Source organism: Ranitomeya imitator, chromosome 3, assembly GCF_032444005.1.
Source record: "Ranitomeya imitator isolate aRanImi1 chromosome 3, aRanImi1.pri, whole genome shotgun sequence".
Classification (NCBI taxonomy): domain Eukaryota; kingdom Metazoa; phylum Chordata; class Amphibia; order Anura; family Dendrobatidae; genus Ranitomeya; species Ranitomeya imitator.
The window spans coordinates 16,605,127-16,621,289 of record NC_091284.1 but is presented as its reverse complement, the minus strand read 5'-3'; the positions used below and the strand labels follow the sequence as shown (position 1 = coordinate 16,621,289).

Sequence of the window (16,163 nt, the reverse complement as noted above, 5' to 3'; positions counted from 1 at the left end):
TCTATTTGTATACCCAATTCTTTTTCACACGGGGTGTTGCTTAGTTCTCTTCCTCCCATTCTATAGAAGTAATTTTCATTTTTCTTGCCCAGATGTAGAATCTTGCCTTTCTCCCTGTTAAATAGCATTCTATTAGTCGCTGCCCATTGTTCAAGCTTATCTCGATCCTTCTGAATCCATTCTCTGTATTTTCTAGTGTTCGCCATACCTCTTAGCTTTGCATCGTCTGCAAAATTGATCAGTTTATTTAGATAATTTATAAAAAATATTGCAGAACACTGGGGCCAGGACAGAGCCCTATGGTACCCCACTTGAAACACTCTTCCTATTGGATATGCAACCATTTATCATCACTTTGAGTACGATCACTGAGCCAGTTGTGAATCCACATAACCTTAGCCCTTGTCAATCCGATACGTGGTCATTTTTTCAATAAGGATAGTATGAGATACTTTATTAAGTACTTTGCTGAAGTCGACATATACTATATCTACCACATTTCCCTAATCCACCCAGTCAGTGATTCCATCATAGAAGGACATTAGATGAGTCTAGCATGACTTGTTTGCTACAAACCCATGTTGGCCCTGGTTAATTACTGTATTCTTATCCAAGTACTTACATGCTGTTTAACAATTTGTTCACATATCATTCCTAGTATAGAAATAAGGCTCACCGTCCTGTAATTTTCTGGCTCCATCTTCTTTCCCTTTTTGAAGATAGGGATAACATTTGCCCTTCTCCATGCAATGGATAGATAGATGTCCTGTAGATACTGTATCTAATATCACAAGCCCCACAAATATAATAAATTTGCACACTTTAGTGCCTTTCACGTGGCCTTATGGATATGTCTGGTGCAAACTTTGAAAAGTTTTTTAGGTGGACCACTGAACGCCCTGTCCTGCCCCAGATTTGCACCACTTCTGAGGAGCAGGTGTAAAAATTGACAAAAGTCGCAAATATTTGTGCAAATTTTATTTTCATGGAGCAGTACATAAAAAATCTGATGATAAACTCCTCCGAAGTCTGTGCAGGTTTTCAGCTCCTAAAAGGCAACATTATTGTCTCCATTCATAGAAAGTAGAGATCTTAAAAAAAAGTTAGAAATTAGAACACAAAAGGGCTGATTCCTCAAATCTGGCATTTCATACGCTAAAACTTTAAGAAAAGTTTGCAGGGGTAAGATGCACCAAATGTTGTGCCAAAAAAATGGTTCTCGTTTTTATTTATTTCAGAAAACGTGGCGTGATGAATTCCACCCAAATGTATTAGAAAGTTGTAGAAGTTTTCTGTAAAATGATGAACTTTTATTTGCATAAATCAAAAAATAATTTCTATATTCTTTATTAAGGGTAAGCAGCGACCTATTCATGATCCGATCCCAAAAAATCCAGTCAATATGGAAACTATTTTACAGAAAACAAATACAGAAATAGTAGCGGAGTGCGTCGCGGCGGTGTGTCCAGTCTGACGGCTCTGGAGAGGGTTACACCAGGGACCCTCCCCCAGGGACCCTCCGCCGGGGATAATACTTAATATTTCCTAATAGCGCTGCCTGGGATTATTACCGGCGTAACGCTCTCCTCTTTACAAGATGAATGCTAGCACTTTTCACCTGTGGCAATGCGCTCTGGGAAATAATTGGCCGCTCCGGGGAGCCGCTGGAAATTGTTCTGATTAATTGTCTGGACACAAGTTCAGGAGTCCAGGCGACTCTTAATTTGGCGTTAGTGGAAGTTCTGGAATTGCTGCTGGGGTGTCAGACGGGGTCAGGGAGAGCCAGCGAGAAGAAACGACATCAATTTAAATAGCAGAAATTCACTTCCTTAGGTAATCCAGCGTAAAGCAGCAGTTCAGAGCGGGGGCACCGGCAATAAGATAACAGCGGCTGCGATCTTACCTTCTGCCATGCCATGCGCGCCACTCTCTAATTCACATTCTATTAGGAGCTTATGTTTAATGGGGACCGGACCGCCCAGCGGAGAAGCGCAGCCGGTGCGGCGGGTGGCAGTGGCGCATCGTGGGTTGCCGGCACCCGGGCAGTGCCGGTGTTTTGTGCCCCTCTGCCCGTGCACACCTAGCTGGTCCGGTTTTGACCCCTTATCCCCACAAGCACAATATGAGGAAAATGCTGATCTCGATACAGTTTGTACTTTCAATTCTTAGAGGTTTTTTTTTCTCGGCTTTTTGCAAAAAAAAATTAAAAATTGTATATAGTTCTTTTTTTTCTGTTACATTTTAAATTTAACAATATTAATTCTAGAGTCTTCGGTGAAAATCGATTCCATGATCTGTGGTCGCTGCACAAGGAGCCCTGAAAACTGCCGGATACCTGTCGACACCCGCGACTTTCCTTTTCATTAGCTAGTCCGACTTCACGTGTGTCACTTCAATGATGGCGGAACGCCAGACCGACTAATCAAAAGAGGAGTCTGATATCCCGGCAGCAATGGAGGTGATTCTTGCAGATCCTGCAATTTGATTTGCAAAAAATCTCATTTTTCCTAACTAAATATAACCCTATCCATAACCCTACCCCTAACTAAGTCTAACCCTTTATGTAAACCTAATAATATCCCTAAGCTTAACCATAGCCTTAGGTCTAACCTTGAACCAATCACTAGCTCCAAGACTAGCCCTATCCCTAACTAAATATAACCCTATCCATAACCCTACCCCTAACTAAGTCTAACCCTTTATGTAAACCTAATAATATCCCTAAGCTTAACCATAGCCTTAGGTCTAACCTTGAACCAATCACTAGCTCCAAGACTAGCCCTATCCCTAACTAAATTTAACCCTTTATCTAAACCTAACCCTATCCCTAAGCTTAACCATAGCCTTAGGTCTAACCTCGAACCAATCACTAGCTCTTATCCTAACCCTATCCCTAAACCTAACCTCAGTCCTAATCCTAACTATAGCCCTAACTAACCCTAAACAAATCCCTTAACATAACCGTACAGTGACATGTAAAAGTTTGGGCACCCCTGGTCAAAATTACGGAACAGTTCAGCAAGTTGAAGATTAAATATTCTCTAAAAGGCCTAAAGTTACAGATGATGCATTTCCTCTGTATTTTAGGCCAAAAAAATGTTTTTCATCTTTTACATTTTAAAAATGACAAAAAGGAAAACTGGCCGATGCAAAAAGGTTATATACCCTGCATGGTTAGTACCTGTGACAACAAAAATGAAAAATGTGATCGGCTCACCTATCGCCGAGTGCACAGGATCTCAAAGCCAAGGAAAGGTAGTCTGTAAAGAGAAAGAGAAGGGGGGATCCAGCACTTCAAATAAAATCCCAAATTTTATTTCAACTGGTTTAAAACATGATTCCAGGATTTAGCATCCTGGTTGACGCGTTTCGAAGTGATACTTCTTATTCATTCATTGTAGAATGTGAACTTTTCCCTGGAATCATGTTTTAAATCGATTGAAATAAAATTTGGGATTTTATTTGAAGTGTTGGATCCCCCCTTCTCTTTATGGTTTGTACCTGGTAGCGCCCCCTTTTGCAAGTATCACAGCTTGTAACCGATTTTTATAGCCAGACAAGAGTCTTTTATTTCTTCTTTGAGGGATTTTCCTCCATTCTTTTTTGGAGAATTCCTCCAGTTCTGTGAGATTCCTGGGTCGTCTTGCATCTTCAGCTATTTTGAGGTCTGGCCACAGATTTTCAATGTCAATGATGTTCAGATCAGGGGACTGCGAGGGCCATTGTAAAATCTTCAAATTGCGCCTCTTGAAGCCATCTATTGTGGATTTTGACATGTGTTTAGGATCATTATCCATTTGTAGAAACAATCCTCTTCCTCTTTTCACCTTAAGCTTTTTTTACACATGGGCTAATGTTTACATCAAGAATTTGTTGAAATTTCATTGAAACCATTATCCCCTCTACCTATGAAAAGTTCCCCAAAGAATAATTGATCCACGCCCATGCTTAATGGTCAGCGAGATGTTCTTTTCCTGAAATCCTCTGCCCTTTTTTCTCCACACCATACCTTTGATCATTGTGGTCACTTAGTTCTATTTTATCCTCGTAAGTCCACAGTACTTGTTTCCATAATGCATCAGGCTTGTTTGGATGTTCTTTTGCATACTTTTGATACTGAATTTTATGGTGAGGATACACAAAAGGTTTTCTTCTGATGACCCTTCCATGAAGGCCACGTTTGTGCATATGTCTCTGAACAGTAGAACAATGCACCACAACTCCAGAGTCTGCTAAATATTTCTGAAGGTCTTTTGCAGTCAAGCAGGGGTTCTGATTTACCTCTTTAGCAATTCTACGAGCATCTCTCACTGAAATTTTGCTTGTTCTTCCAGACCTTATCTTGACCTCCACTGTTCCTGGTAACTAACTGCCATTTCTTATTTACATTTCGAACTGCGGAAAGGGCAATTTGAAATCGCTTCACTCTCTTCTTATAGCCTTCTCCTGCTTTGTGGGCCTCCACCATTTTTGTTTTCAGAGTGCTCAGCAGCTGCTTAACTCTGCCCATGAGGTGCCAAAGCCAGTGCTGCGTTCTTGTGCCATAAGATCAGTAAGTTGTTGGGTTATCTCCCTGAGAAGTGATTGATAGGTTATTGCGCCCGCCTCATTTGGGTTGTCTTTGATAGACTTCATGGTTCCTATTCTGACCCATCTTTGGTGTGGTGTCTGCTTTTGGTCTAATGATGGTTCTGTATGATCCAGATACCAAATCTGATGAGTTTCTAATATTATAATGAGTATCATTCATTCTAGGGGATCTCTTCTTCTTGGACGCCTCATCATTTGCACATTCATGGCCCATAGCTTCGATAGCGATCAGTGGTGAATATTGCAAAAGCACAGGCGAACGTCTTTGGAGTCAATGGGAGTAGAAATGACAGAATATGTTCGGAACCGATCATCAAACATAAGTTCAGCACGATGAGGGTACCAATATGGCACGAATATGACAAATTCAGATTTGGCGACCGATTCTGAACATATTCACTCAACTCAAATCGTAACCCCTGGCTTAGGCTTCTTTCACACTTCAGTTGTTTGGCGTCAGTCTGCTCCGACATAGTGACGGATCGACGGATCCATCAGAATTGTTGAGAAAACGGTTCTAACGGATCCGTTTTTTTGACTGATCCATTACTTGGGGGTTGTCTGGGAAAAGTATCTACTTTTTGGAGCATGCGCAATTGAAAAAGCGGATTGGGGCGACGGATCCGCCAAATGACGGTCGCGACGGATCCGTCGCCCATAGGCGTCCATTCTATGGAATGGTGGATGTGACGGATCCGTCGCGAACCGCCATTTCGGCGCAGACAAAAAACGTTATAATGTCCGTCAATGTCTAGATGACGTCCGCCAAATCTCAACGGATCTGTCACATGGCGGATGGAACGGACGACCATCCGCCACAATCCGTCGCTAATGTATGTCTATGGGAAAATAGCGAATCCGCCCCCAAAAAATGGCGGATCCGCTATTTGAGGAAAATGGCGGTTTCAGACTGACGCCAAAAGACTGAAGTGTGAAAGAGGCCTTAGACCTTTAGCAGATCTTCGGCACCAAGCCATTTGCAATTTTCTGCCGTTTCATTTTTTCTTCTTACTTTCTTTTGACAGCATAACGGTTTTATTCTTTCATTGATATAGCTGTATGAGGCTTGTTTTTTTTATAAGTAGTAGTTTTGCATGACACCGTTCACTTTACCCTAAAATATACTGAAAAACAGGAAAGGTTTGGTGAAATGATGAGAAGAAATGTAATTCTACCATTTTATGTATTTTTTGGGCCGGGGTGTTGGGAGTGTGTTGTTCTCCAGGTCATTACAATTACAGAGATACCAAACTTGGGCAGAGATTTTTCCTTAATTTAAATGGGGGGGGGGGGAAAATTCAAAATTTTGCAAAATAAAAAGAAAACTTTTCTAAGACCCCTAACATTTGTATTTTCCATCTGTGGAGTAGTCTCAAGGCTTAATTATTTTTATATTTTGAAAGACTTTTCTATCATGGGCGGAATGATACCAAACATTTTTTAATTATTAAAAATTCACCTATTTTTCTAAACTGAGTATTTTAACATTTTTACATTACAATATCTTACAATCAGAAAAAATGAAGTATATTTTAATATTGTTACTGCATTGGACAACCAGTAAATAATCAAACTGGAAACTGAGCATGCTCCAATTTTTTTTTATCCAATAATCTAGATAGGCTAGCCGGATCCGTAAAAAAAAACCGGATCTGTCGCATCAGTTTTTCACAATCTGCGCCGGATACTGTTTTTCCAACATTCGCCGGGTTTAGCCTGAAACAAAAAACCTGATGTGTGAAAGTAGCCTTCTATCGCCCCAGTTATTCTGGCTGGACATAGATGTACCTGCAATGGTTGGTGGAGGATTTCAGTCATCGCTGTGTACGGCACGGATGATCTCTTCACCGCGGTGCCCTGGATGCACAGCACAGATGCGTCGTGTAACACGTGCCAGATGATGATTTGCATGTGTTTATCCAACACTCTGATCTGCCGGAGACAATGTTCACCAGAGATATAACAGTTTATTCTCCCTCCGCTTCTTCAGCACAATGTAATGTGTATATGGGATGACTTTCCAGATTCTTCATTAAACCTTCTTATTACTTCCTATTTAGATAATTAGCTTTTTCTTTAGTGATATCACCAATTCCTATTAAGATAATTGCCTTTTTTTGTGATGTCACTGCTTTCTAGTGAGATAATTGGAACCTTTCCTGTTAACACCAAAGGGGATGAAAATGTGTTCTTCTCGTGTCCTGGACACACAGGCGCATGGTTTGCTACAAGACACAACTCTGATAATTGCCACTGTGCAACTGTGAGTCCAGCACGTGGCCAGGACAGATCCCTGACTGACATGTAGTAGCATGACTATTATGTTATATCCATTTAATGCACAATACACCTAATAGATTCATTCAGGAACAGAATTACTTAACTATCATGCTGGATGAGGCCCAGCTCCTTGTTGCCTCGCTCCAAACCCAGCTCCTTGTTGCCTCGCTCCACACCCAGCTCCTTGTTGCCTCGCTCCACACCCAGCTCCTTGTTGCCTCGCTCCACACCCAGCTCCTGCCTTGTCTCACACCCAGCTCCTCATTGCCTCGCTCCACACCCATCTCCTCATTGCCTCGCTCCACACTCAGCTCCTCATTGCCTCACTCCACACTCAGCTCCTCATTGCCTCGGTCCACACTCAGCTCCTCATTGCCTCACTCCACACTCATCTCATTGCTTCGCTCCACACTCAGCTCCTGATTGCCTTGCTCCACGCCCAGCTCCTCATTGCCTCGCTCCACAGCCAGCTCCTCATTGCCTCGCTCCACACCCAGCTCCTCATTGCCTTGCTCCACACCCAGCTCCTCATTGCCTTGCTCGACACTCAGCTCCACATTGCCTCATCTCACACCCAGCTCCTCATTGCCTCGCTCCACACCCAGCTCCTCATTGCCTTGCTCCACACCCAGCTCCTTATTGCCTCGCTCCACACCCCGCTCCTCATTGCCTCGCTCCACACCCAGCTCTTCATTGCCTTGCTCCACACCTAGCTCCTCATTGCCTCGCTCCACACTCAGCTTCTCATTGCCTCGCTCCATACCCAGCTCCTCGTTGCCTCGCTCCACACCCAGCTTCTCATTGCCTTGCTCCACACAAAGCTCCTCAGTGCCTCGCTCCACACCCAGCTCCTCGTTGCCTCGCTCCACACCCCGCTTCTCATTGCCTCGCTCAACACCCAGCTCCTCGTTGCCTCGCTCCGCACCCAGCTCCTCGTTGCCTCGCTCCACACCCAGCTCCTCGTTGCCTCGCTCTGCACCCAGCTTCTCGTTGCCTTGCTCCGCACCCAGCTCCTCGTTGCCTCGCTCCACACCCAGCTCCTCGTTGCCTCGCTCCACACCCTGCTTCTTATTGCCTCGCTCCACACCCAGCTCCTCGTTGCCTCTCTCCACACCCAGCTCCTCCTTGCTTTGTTCCACAACCAGCTCCTCAGTGCCTCCCTCCACACCCAGTTTCTCATTGCCTCGCTCCGCACCCAGCTCCTCGTTGCCTCGCTCCGCACCCAGCTCCTCGTTGCCTCGCTCCACACCCAGCTCCTCCTTGCTTTGTTCCACACCCAGCTCCTCAGTGCCTCGCTCCAAAGCCAGTTTCTCATTGCCTCGCTCCACACCCAGCTCCTCGTTGCCTCACTCCACACCCAGCTCCTCGTTGCCTCGCTCCACACCCCGCTTCTCATTGCCTCGCTCCACACCCAGCTTCTCGTTGCCTCGCTCCGCACCCAGCTCCTCGTTGCCTCGCTCCACACCCAGCTCCTCATTTCCTCGCTCCACACCCAGCTTCTCGTTGCCTTGCTCCACACCCAGCTCCTCGTGCCTCGCTCCACACCCAGCTTCTTATTGTCTCGCTCCACACCCAGCTCCTTGTTACCTCGCTCCACTCCCAGCTCCTCATTGCCTCGCTCCACACCCAGCTCCTCCTTGCTTTGTTCCACACCCAGCTCCTCAGTGCCTCACTCCACACCCAGTTTCTCATTGCCTCGCTCCGCACCCAGCTCCTCGTTGCCTCGCTCCACACCCAGCTCCTCGTTGCCTCCATCCACACTCAGCTCCTCATTGCCTCGCTCCGCACCCAGCTCCTCGTTGCCTCGCTCCATACCCAGCTCCTCCTTGCTTTGTTCCACACCCAGCTCCTCAGTGCCTCGCTCCACACCCAGCTCCTCGTTGCCTCCATCCACACCCAGCTTCTTATTGCCTCGCTCCACACCCAGCTACTCGTTGCCTTGCTCCGCACCCAGCTCCTCGTTGCCTCGCTCCATACCCAGCTCCTCCTTGCTTTGTTCCACACCCAGCTCCTCGTTACCTTGCTCCACACCCAGCTCCTCGTTGCCTCGCTCCACACCCAGCTTCTTATTGCCTCGCTCCATACCCATCTCCTTGTTGCCTCGCTCCACACCCAGCTCCTTGTTGCCTCGCTCCACACCCAGCTCCTTGTTGCCTCGCTCCACACCCAGCTCCTTGTTGCCTCGCTCCATACCCAGCTCCTCGTTGCCTCGCTCCACACCCAGCTCCTCGTTGCCTCGCTCCACACACAGCTCCTTGTTGCCTCGCTCCACACCCAGCTCCTCCTTGCTTTGTTCCACACCCAGCTCCTCAGTGCCTCGCTTCACACCCAGTTTCTCATTGCCTCGCTCCGCACCCAGCTCCTCGTTGCCTCGCTCCACACCCAGCTCCTCAGTGCCTCGCTCCACACCCAGCTCCTCGTTGCCTCCATCCACACCCAGCTTCTTATTGCCTCGCTCCACACCCAGCAACTCGTTGCCTTGCTCCGCACCCAGCTCCTCGTTGCCTCGCTCCATACCCAGCTCCTCCTTGCTTTGTTCCACACCCAGCTCCTCGTTACCTTGCTCCACACCCAGCTCCTCGTTGCCTCGCTCCACACCCAGCTTCTTATTGCCTCGCTCCATACCCATCTCCTTGTTGCCTCGCTCCACACCCAGCTCCTTGTTGCCTCGCTCCACACACAGCTCCTTGTTGCCTCGCTCCACACCCAGCTCCTTGTTGCCTCGCTCCATACCCAGCTCCTCGTTGCCTCGCTCCACACCCAGCTCCTCGTTGCCTCGCTCCACACCCAGCTCCTTGTTGCCTCGCTCCACACCCAGCTCCTCCTTGCTTTGTTCCACACCCAGCTCCTCAGTGCCTCGCTTCACACCCAGTTTCTCATTGCCTCGCTCCGCACCCAGCTCCTCGTTGCCTCGCTCCACACCCAGCTCCTCATTCCCTCGCTCCACACCCAGCTTCTCGTTGCCTTGCTCCACACCCAGCTCCTCGTGCCTCGCTCCACACCCAGCTCCTCGTTGCCTCGCTCCACACCCAGCTTCTTATTGCCTCGCTCCACACGCAGCTCCTCGTTGCCTCGCTCCACACCCAGCTCCTCATTGCCTCGCTCCACACCCAGCTCCTCCTTGCTTTGTTCCACACCCAGCTCCTCAGTGCCTCACTCCACACCCAGTTTCTCATTGCCTCCATCCACACTCAGCTCCTCATTGCCTCGCTCCGCACCCAGCTCCTCGTTGCCTCGCTCCATACCCAGCTCCTCCTTGCTTTGTTCCACACCCAGCTCCTCAGTGCCTCGCTCCACACCCAGCTCCTCGTTGCCTCCATCCACACCCAGCTTCTTATTGCCTCGCTCCACACCCAGCTACTCGTTGCCTTGCTCCGCACCCAGCTCCTCGTTGCCTCGCTCCATACCCAGCTCCTCCTTGCTTTGTTCCACACCCAGCTCCTCGTTACCTTGCTCCACACCCAGCTCCTCGTTGCCTCGCTCCACACCCAGCTTCTTATTGCCTCGCTCCATACCCATCTCCTTGTTGCCTCGCTCCACACCCAGCTCCTTGTTGCCTCGCTCCACACCCAGCTCCTTGTTGCCTCGCTCCACACCCAGCTCCTTGTTGCCTCGCTCCATACCCAGCTCCTCGTTGCCTCGCTCCACACCCAGCTCCTCGTTGCCTCGCTCCACACCCAGCTCCTTGTTGCCTCGCTCCACACCCAGCTCCTCCTTGCTTTGTTCCACACCCAGCTCCTCAGTGCCTCGCTTCACACCCAGTTTCTCATTGCCTCGCTCCGCACCCAGCTCCTCGTTGCCTCGCTCCACACCCAGCTCCTCATTTCCTCGCTCCACACCCAGCTTCTCGTTGCCTTGCTCCACACCCAGCTCCTCGTGCCTCGCTCCACACCCAGCTCCTCGTTGCCTCGCTCCACACCCAGCTTCTTATTGCCTCGCTCCACACGCAGCTCCTCGTTGCCTCGCTCCACACCCAGCTCCTCATTGCCTCGCTCCACACCCAGCTCCTCCTTGCTTTGTTCCACACCCAGCTCTTCAGTGCCTCACTCCACACCCAGTTTCTCATTGCCTCGCCCCGCACCCAGCTCCTCGTTGCCTCACTCCGCACCCAGCTCCTCATTGCCTCGCTCCATACCCAGCTCCTCCTTGCTTTGTTCCACACCCAGCTCCTCGTCACCTCGCTCCACACCCAGCTCCTCGTTGCCTCGCTCCACACCCAGCTTCTTATTGCCTCGCTCCACACCCAGCTCCTTGTTGCCTCGCTCCACACCCTGCTCCTCCTTGCTTTGTTCCACACCCAGCTCCTCAGTGCCTTGCTCCACACCCAGTCTCTCATTGCCTCGCTCCACACCCAGCTCCTCGTTGCCTCCATTCACACACAGCTCCTCATTGCCTCGCTCCGCACCCAGCTCCTCGTTGACTCGCTCCGCAGCCAGCTCCTCGTTGCCTCGCTCCATACCCAGCTCCTCCTTGCTTTGTTCCACACTCAGCTCCTCAGTGCCTCGCTCCAAACCCTGTTTCTCATTGCCTCGCTCCACACCCAGATCCTCGTTGCCTCGCTCCACACCCAGCTCCTCGTTGCCTCGCTCCACACCCCGCTTCTTATTGCCTCGCTCCACACCCAGCTCCTCGTTGCCTCGCTCCACACCCAGCTCCTCATTGCCTCGCTCCACACCCAGCTCCTCCTTGCTTTGTTCCACACCCAGCTCCTCAGTGCCTCACTCCACACCCAGTTTCTCATTGCCTCGCTCCGCACCCAGCTCCTCGTTGCCTCGCTCCACACCCAGCTCCTCGTTGCGTCCATCCACACCCAGCTTCTTATTGCCTTGCTCCACACCCAGCTCCTCGTTGCCTCGCTCCGCACCCAGCTCCTCGTTGCCTTGCTCCATACCCAGCTCCTCCTTGCTTTGTTCCACACCCAGCTCCTCGTTGACTCGCTCCGCACCCAGCTCCTCATTGCCTCGCTCCACACCCAGCTTCTTATTGCCTCGCTCCACACCCAGCTCCTCGTTGCCCCGCTCCACACCCAGCTCCTTGTTGCCTCGCTCCACACCCAGCTCCTCCTTGCTTTGTTCCACGCCCAGCTCCTCAGTGCCTCGCTCCACACCCAGTTTCTCATTGCCTCGCTCCACACCCAGCTCCTCGTTGCCTCCATCCGCACTCCGCTCCTCATTGCCTCGCTCCGCACAAGCTCCTCGTTGCCTCGCTCCATATCCAGCTCCTCCTTGCTTTGTTCCACACCCAGCTCCTCAGTGCCTCGTTCCAAACCCAGTTTCTCATTGCCTCGCTCCACACCCAGCTCCTCATTGCCTTGCTCCACACCCAGCTCCTCTTTGCCTCGCTCCACACCCAGCTCCTCGTTGCCTCGCTCCACACCCAGCTTCTTATTGCCTCGTTCCACACCCAGCTCCTCGTTGCCTCACTCCATACCCAGCTCCTCATTGCCTCGCTCCATACCCAGCTCCTCCTTGCTTTGTTCCACACCGAGCTCCTCAGTGCCTCACTCCACACCCAGTTTCTCATTGCCTCGCTCCGCACCCAGCTCCTCGTTGCCTCGCTCCACACCCAGCTCCTCGTTGCCTCGCTCCACACCCAGCTCCTCGTTGCCTCGCTCCACACCCAGCTTCTTATTGCCTCGTTCCACACCCAGCTCCTCGTTGCCTCGCTCCACACCCAGCTCCTCATTGCCTCGCTCCATACCCAGCTCCTCATTGCCTCGCTCCATACCCAGCTCCTCCTTGCTTTGTTCCACACCCAGCTCCTCAGTGCCTCACTCCACACCCAGTTTCTCACTGCCTCGCTCCGCACCCAGCTCCTCATTGCCTCGCTCCACACCCAGCTCCTCGTTGCCTCCATCCATACTCAGCTCCTCATTGCCTTGCTCCACACCCAGCTCCTCGTTGCCTCGCTCCGCACCCAGCTCCTTGTTGCCTCGCTCCATACCCAGCTCCTCCTTGCTTTGTTCCACACCCAGCTCCTCAGTGCCTCGCTCTACACCCAGCTCCTCGTTGCCTCCATCCACACCCAGCTTCTTATTGCCTTGCTCCACACCCAGCTCCTCGTTGCCTCGCTCCGCACCCAGCTCCTTGTTGCCTCGCTCCTCACCCAGCTCCTCCTTGCTTTGTTCCACACCCAGCTCCTCAGTGCCTTGCTCCACACCCAGTTTCTCATTGCCTCGCTCCACACCCAGCTCCTCGTTGCCTCGCTCCACACCCAGCTTCTTATTGCCTCGTTCCACACCCAGCTCCTCGTTGCCTCGCTCCACACCCAGCTCCTCATTGCCTCGCTCCATACCCAGCTCCTCATTGCCTCGCTCCATACCCAGCTCCTCCTTGCTTTGTTCCACACCCAGCTCCTCAGTGCCTCACTCCACACCCAGTTTCTCACTGCCTCGCTCCGCACCCAGCTCCTCGTTGCCTCGCTCCACACCCAGCTCCTCGTTGCCTCCATCCACACTCAGCTCCTCATTGCCTTGCTCCACACCCAGCTCCTCGTTGCCTCGCTCCGCACCCAGCTCCTTGTTGCCTCGCTCCATACCCAGCTCCTCCTTGCTTTGTTCCACACCCAGCTCCTCAGTGCCTCGCTCTACACCCAGCTCCTCGTTGCCTCCATCCACACCCAGCTTCTTATTGCCTTGCTCCACACCCAGCTCCTCGTTGCCTCGCTCCGCACCCAGCTCCTTGTTGCCTCGCTCCACACCCAGATCCTCGTTGCCTCGCTCCACACCCAGCTCCTCGTTGCCTCGCTCCACACCCCGCTTCTTATTGCCTCGCTCCACACCCAGCTCCTTCGTGCCTCACTCCACACCCAGCTCCTCATTTCCTCGCTCCACACCCAGCTTCTCGTTGCCTTGCTCCACACCCAGCTCCTCGTGCCTCGCTCCACACCCAGCTCCTCGTTGCCTCGCTCCACACCCAGCTTCTTATTGCCTCGCTCCACACGCAGCTCCTCGTTGCCTCGCTCCACACCCAGCTCCTCATTGCCTCGCTCCACACCCAGCTCCTCCTTGCTTTGTTCCACACCCAGCTCCTCAGTGCCTCACTCCACACCCAGTTTCTCATTGCCTCGCCCCGCACCCAGCTCCTCGTTGCCTCACTCCGCACCCAGCTCCTCATTGCCTCGCTCCATACCCAGCTCCTCCTTGCTTTGTTCCACACCCAGCTCCTCGTCACCTCGCTCCACACCCAGCTCCTCGTTGCCTCGCTCCACACCCAGCTTCTTATTGCCTCGCTCCACACCCAGCTCCTTGTTGCCTCGCTCCACACCCAGCTCCTCCTTCCTTTGTTCCACACCCAGCTCCTCAGTGCCTTGCTCCACACCCAGTCTCTCATTGCCTCGCTCCACACCCAGCTCCTCGTTGCCTCCATTCACACACAGCTCCTCATTGCCTCGCTCCGCACCCAGCTCCTCGTTGACTCGCTCCTCACCCAGCTCCTCGTTGCCTCGCTCCATACCCAGCTCCTCCTTGCTTTGTTCCACACTCAGCTCCTCAGTGCCTCGCTCCAAACCCTGTTTCTCATTGCCTCGCTCCACACCCAGATCCTCGTTGCCTTGCTCCACACCCAGCTCCTCGTTGCCTCGCTCCACACCCCGCTTCTTATTGCCTCGCTCCACACCCAGCTCCTCGTTGCCTCGCTCCACACCCAGCTCCTCATTGCCTCGCTCCACACCCAGCTCCTCATTGCCTCGCTCCACACCCAGCTCCTCCTTGCTTTGTTCCACACCCAGCTCCTCAGTGCCTCACTCCACACCCAGTTTCTCATTGCCTCGCTCCGCACCCAGCTCCTCGTTGCCTCCATCCACACCCAGCTTCTTATTGCCTTGCTCCACACCCAGCTCCTCGTTGCCTCGCTCCGCACCCAGCTCCTTGTTGCCTCGCTCCACACCCAGATCCTCGTTGCCTCGCTCCACACCCAGCTCCTCGTTGCCTCGCTCCACACCCCGCTTCTTATTGCCTCGCTCCACACCCAGCTCCTCGTTGCCTCACTCCACACCCAGCTCCTCATTTCCTCGCTCCACACCCAGCTTCTCGTTGCCTTGCTCCACACCCAGCTCCTCGTGCCTCGCTCCACACCCAGCTCCTCGTTGCCTCGCTCCACACCCAGCTTCTTATTGCCTCGCTCCACACGCAGCTCCTCGTTGCCTCGCTCCACACCCAGCTCCTCATTGCCTCGCTCCACACCCAGCTCCTCCTTGCTTTGTTCCACACCCAGCTCCTCAGTGCCTCACTCCACACCCAGTTTCTCATTGCCTCGCCCCGCACCCAGCTCCTCGTTGCCTCACTCCGCACCCAGCTCCTCATTGCCTCGCTCCATACCCAGCTCCTCCTTGCTTTGTTCCACACCCAGCTCCTCGTCACCTCGCTCCACACCCAGCTCCTCGTTGCCTCGCTCCACACCCAGCTTCTTATTGCCTCGCTCCACACCCAGCTCCTTGTTGCCTCGCTCCACACCCAGCTCCTCCTTCCTTTGTTCCACACCCAGCTCCTCAGTGCCTTGCTCCACACCCAGTCTCTCATTGCCTCGCTCCACACCCAGCTCCTCGTTGCCTCCATTCACACACAGCTCCTCATTGCCTCGCTCCGCACCCAGCTCCTCGTTGACTCGCTCCTCACCCAGCTCCTCGTTGCCTCGCTCCATACCCAGCTCCTCCTTGCTTTGTTCCACACTCAGCTCCTCAGTGCCTCGCTCCAAACCCTGTTTCTCATTGCCTCGCTCCACACCCAGATCCTCGTTGCCTTGCTCCACACCCAGCTCCTCGTTGCCTCGCTCCACACCCCGCTTCTTATTGCCTCGCTCCACACCCAGCTCCTCGTTGCCTCGCTCCACACCCAGCTCCTCATTGCCTCGCTCCACACCCAGCTCCTCATTGCCTCGCTCCACACCCAGCTCCTCCTTGCTTTGTTCCACACCCAGCTCCTCAGTGCCTCACTCCACACCCAGTTTCTCATTGCCTCGCTCCGCACCCAGCTCCTCGTTGCCTCGCTCCACACCCAGCTCCTCGTTGCGTCCATCCACACCCAGCTTCTTATTGCCTCGCTCCACACCCAGCTCCTCGTTGCCTCGCTCCGCACCCAGCTCCTCGTTGCCTTGCTCCATACCCAGCTCCTCCTTGCTTTGTTCCACACCCAGCTCCTCGTTGACTCGCTCCGCACCCAGCTCCTCATTGCCTCGCTCCACACCCAGCTTCTTATTGCCTCGCTCCACACCCAGCTCCTCGTTGCCCCGCTCCACACCCAGCTCCTTGTTGCCTCGCTCCACACCCAGCTCCTCCTTGCTTTGTTCCACGCCCAG

At 52.5% G+C, this 16,163-nt stretch overlaps 3 protein-coding genes across 8 annotated transcripts in view; 1 reads left to right on the top strand and 2 right to left on the bottom strand.

Annotated features, from left to right (window-relative positions):
- The window catches only part of ZBTB20 (zinc finger and BTB domain containing 20), a 1,044,548-nt gene that overhangs the window by 671,730 nt on the left and 356,655 nt on the right, over positions 1–16,163 (top strand). The gene's annotated exons all lie outside the window — the stretch shown is intronic.
- On the bottom strand, positions 7,434–8,683 carry LOC138671526 (high mobility group nucleosome-binding domain-containing protein 5-like). The gene is made up of 3 exons (XM_069759701.1): positions 8,551–8,683; positions 8,221–8,407; positions 7,434–8,133 (listed from the first exon to the last, which is right to left on the bottom strand). Exons 1-3 carry the CDS (start codon positions 8,681–8,683, stop codon positions 7,434–7,436), a joined length of 1,020 nt encoding a protein of 339 aa, XP_069615802.1.
- On the bottom strand, positions 13,235–15,968 carry LOC138671525 (high mobility group nucleosome-binding domain-containing protein 5-like). Its single transcript, XM_069759700.1, has 5 exons — positions 15,809–15,968; positions 15,296–15,715; positions 14,622–14,852; positions 14,109–14,528; positions 13,235–13,665 (listed from the first exon to the last, which is right to left on the bottom strand). The coding sequence occupies exons 1-5, from the start codon at positions 15,966–15,968 to the stop codon at positions 13,235–13,237; spliced, it is 1,662 nt and encodes a 553-aa protein (XP_069615801.1).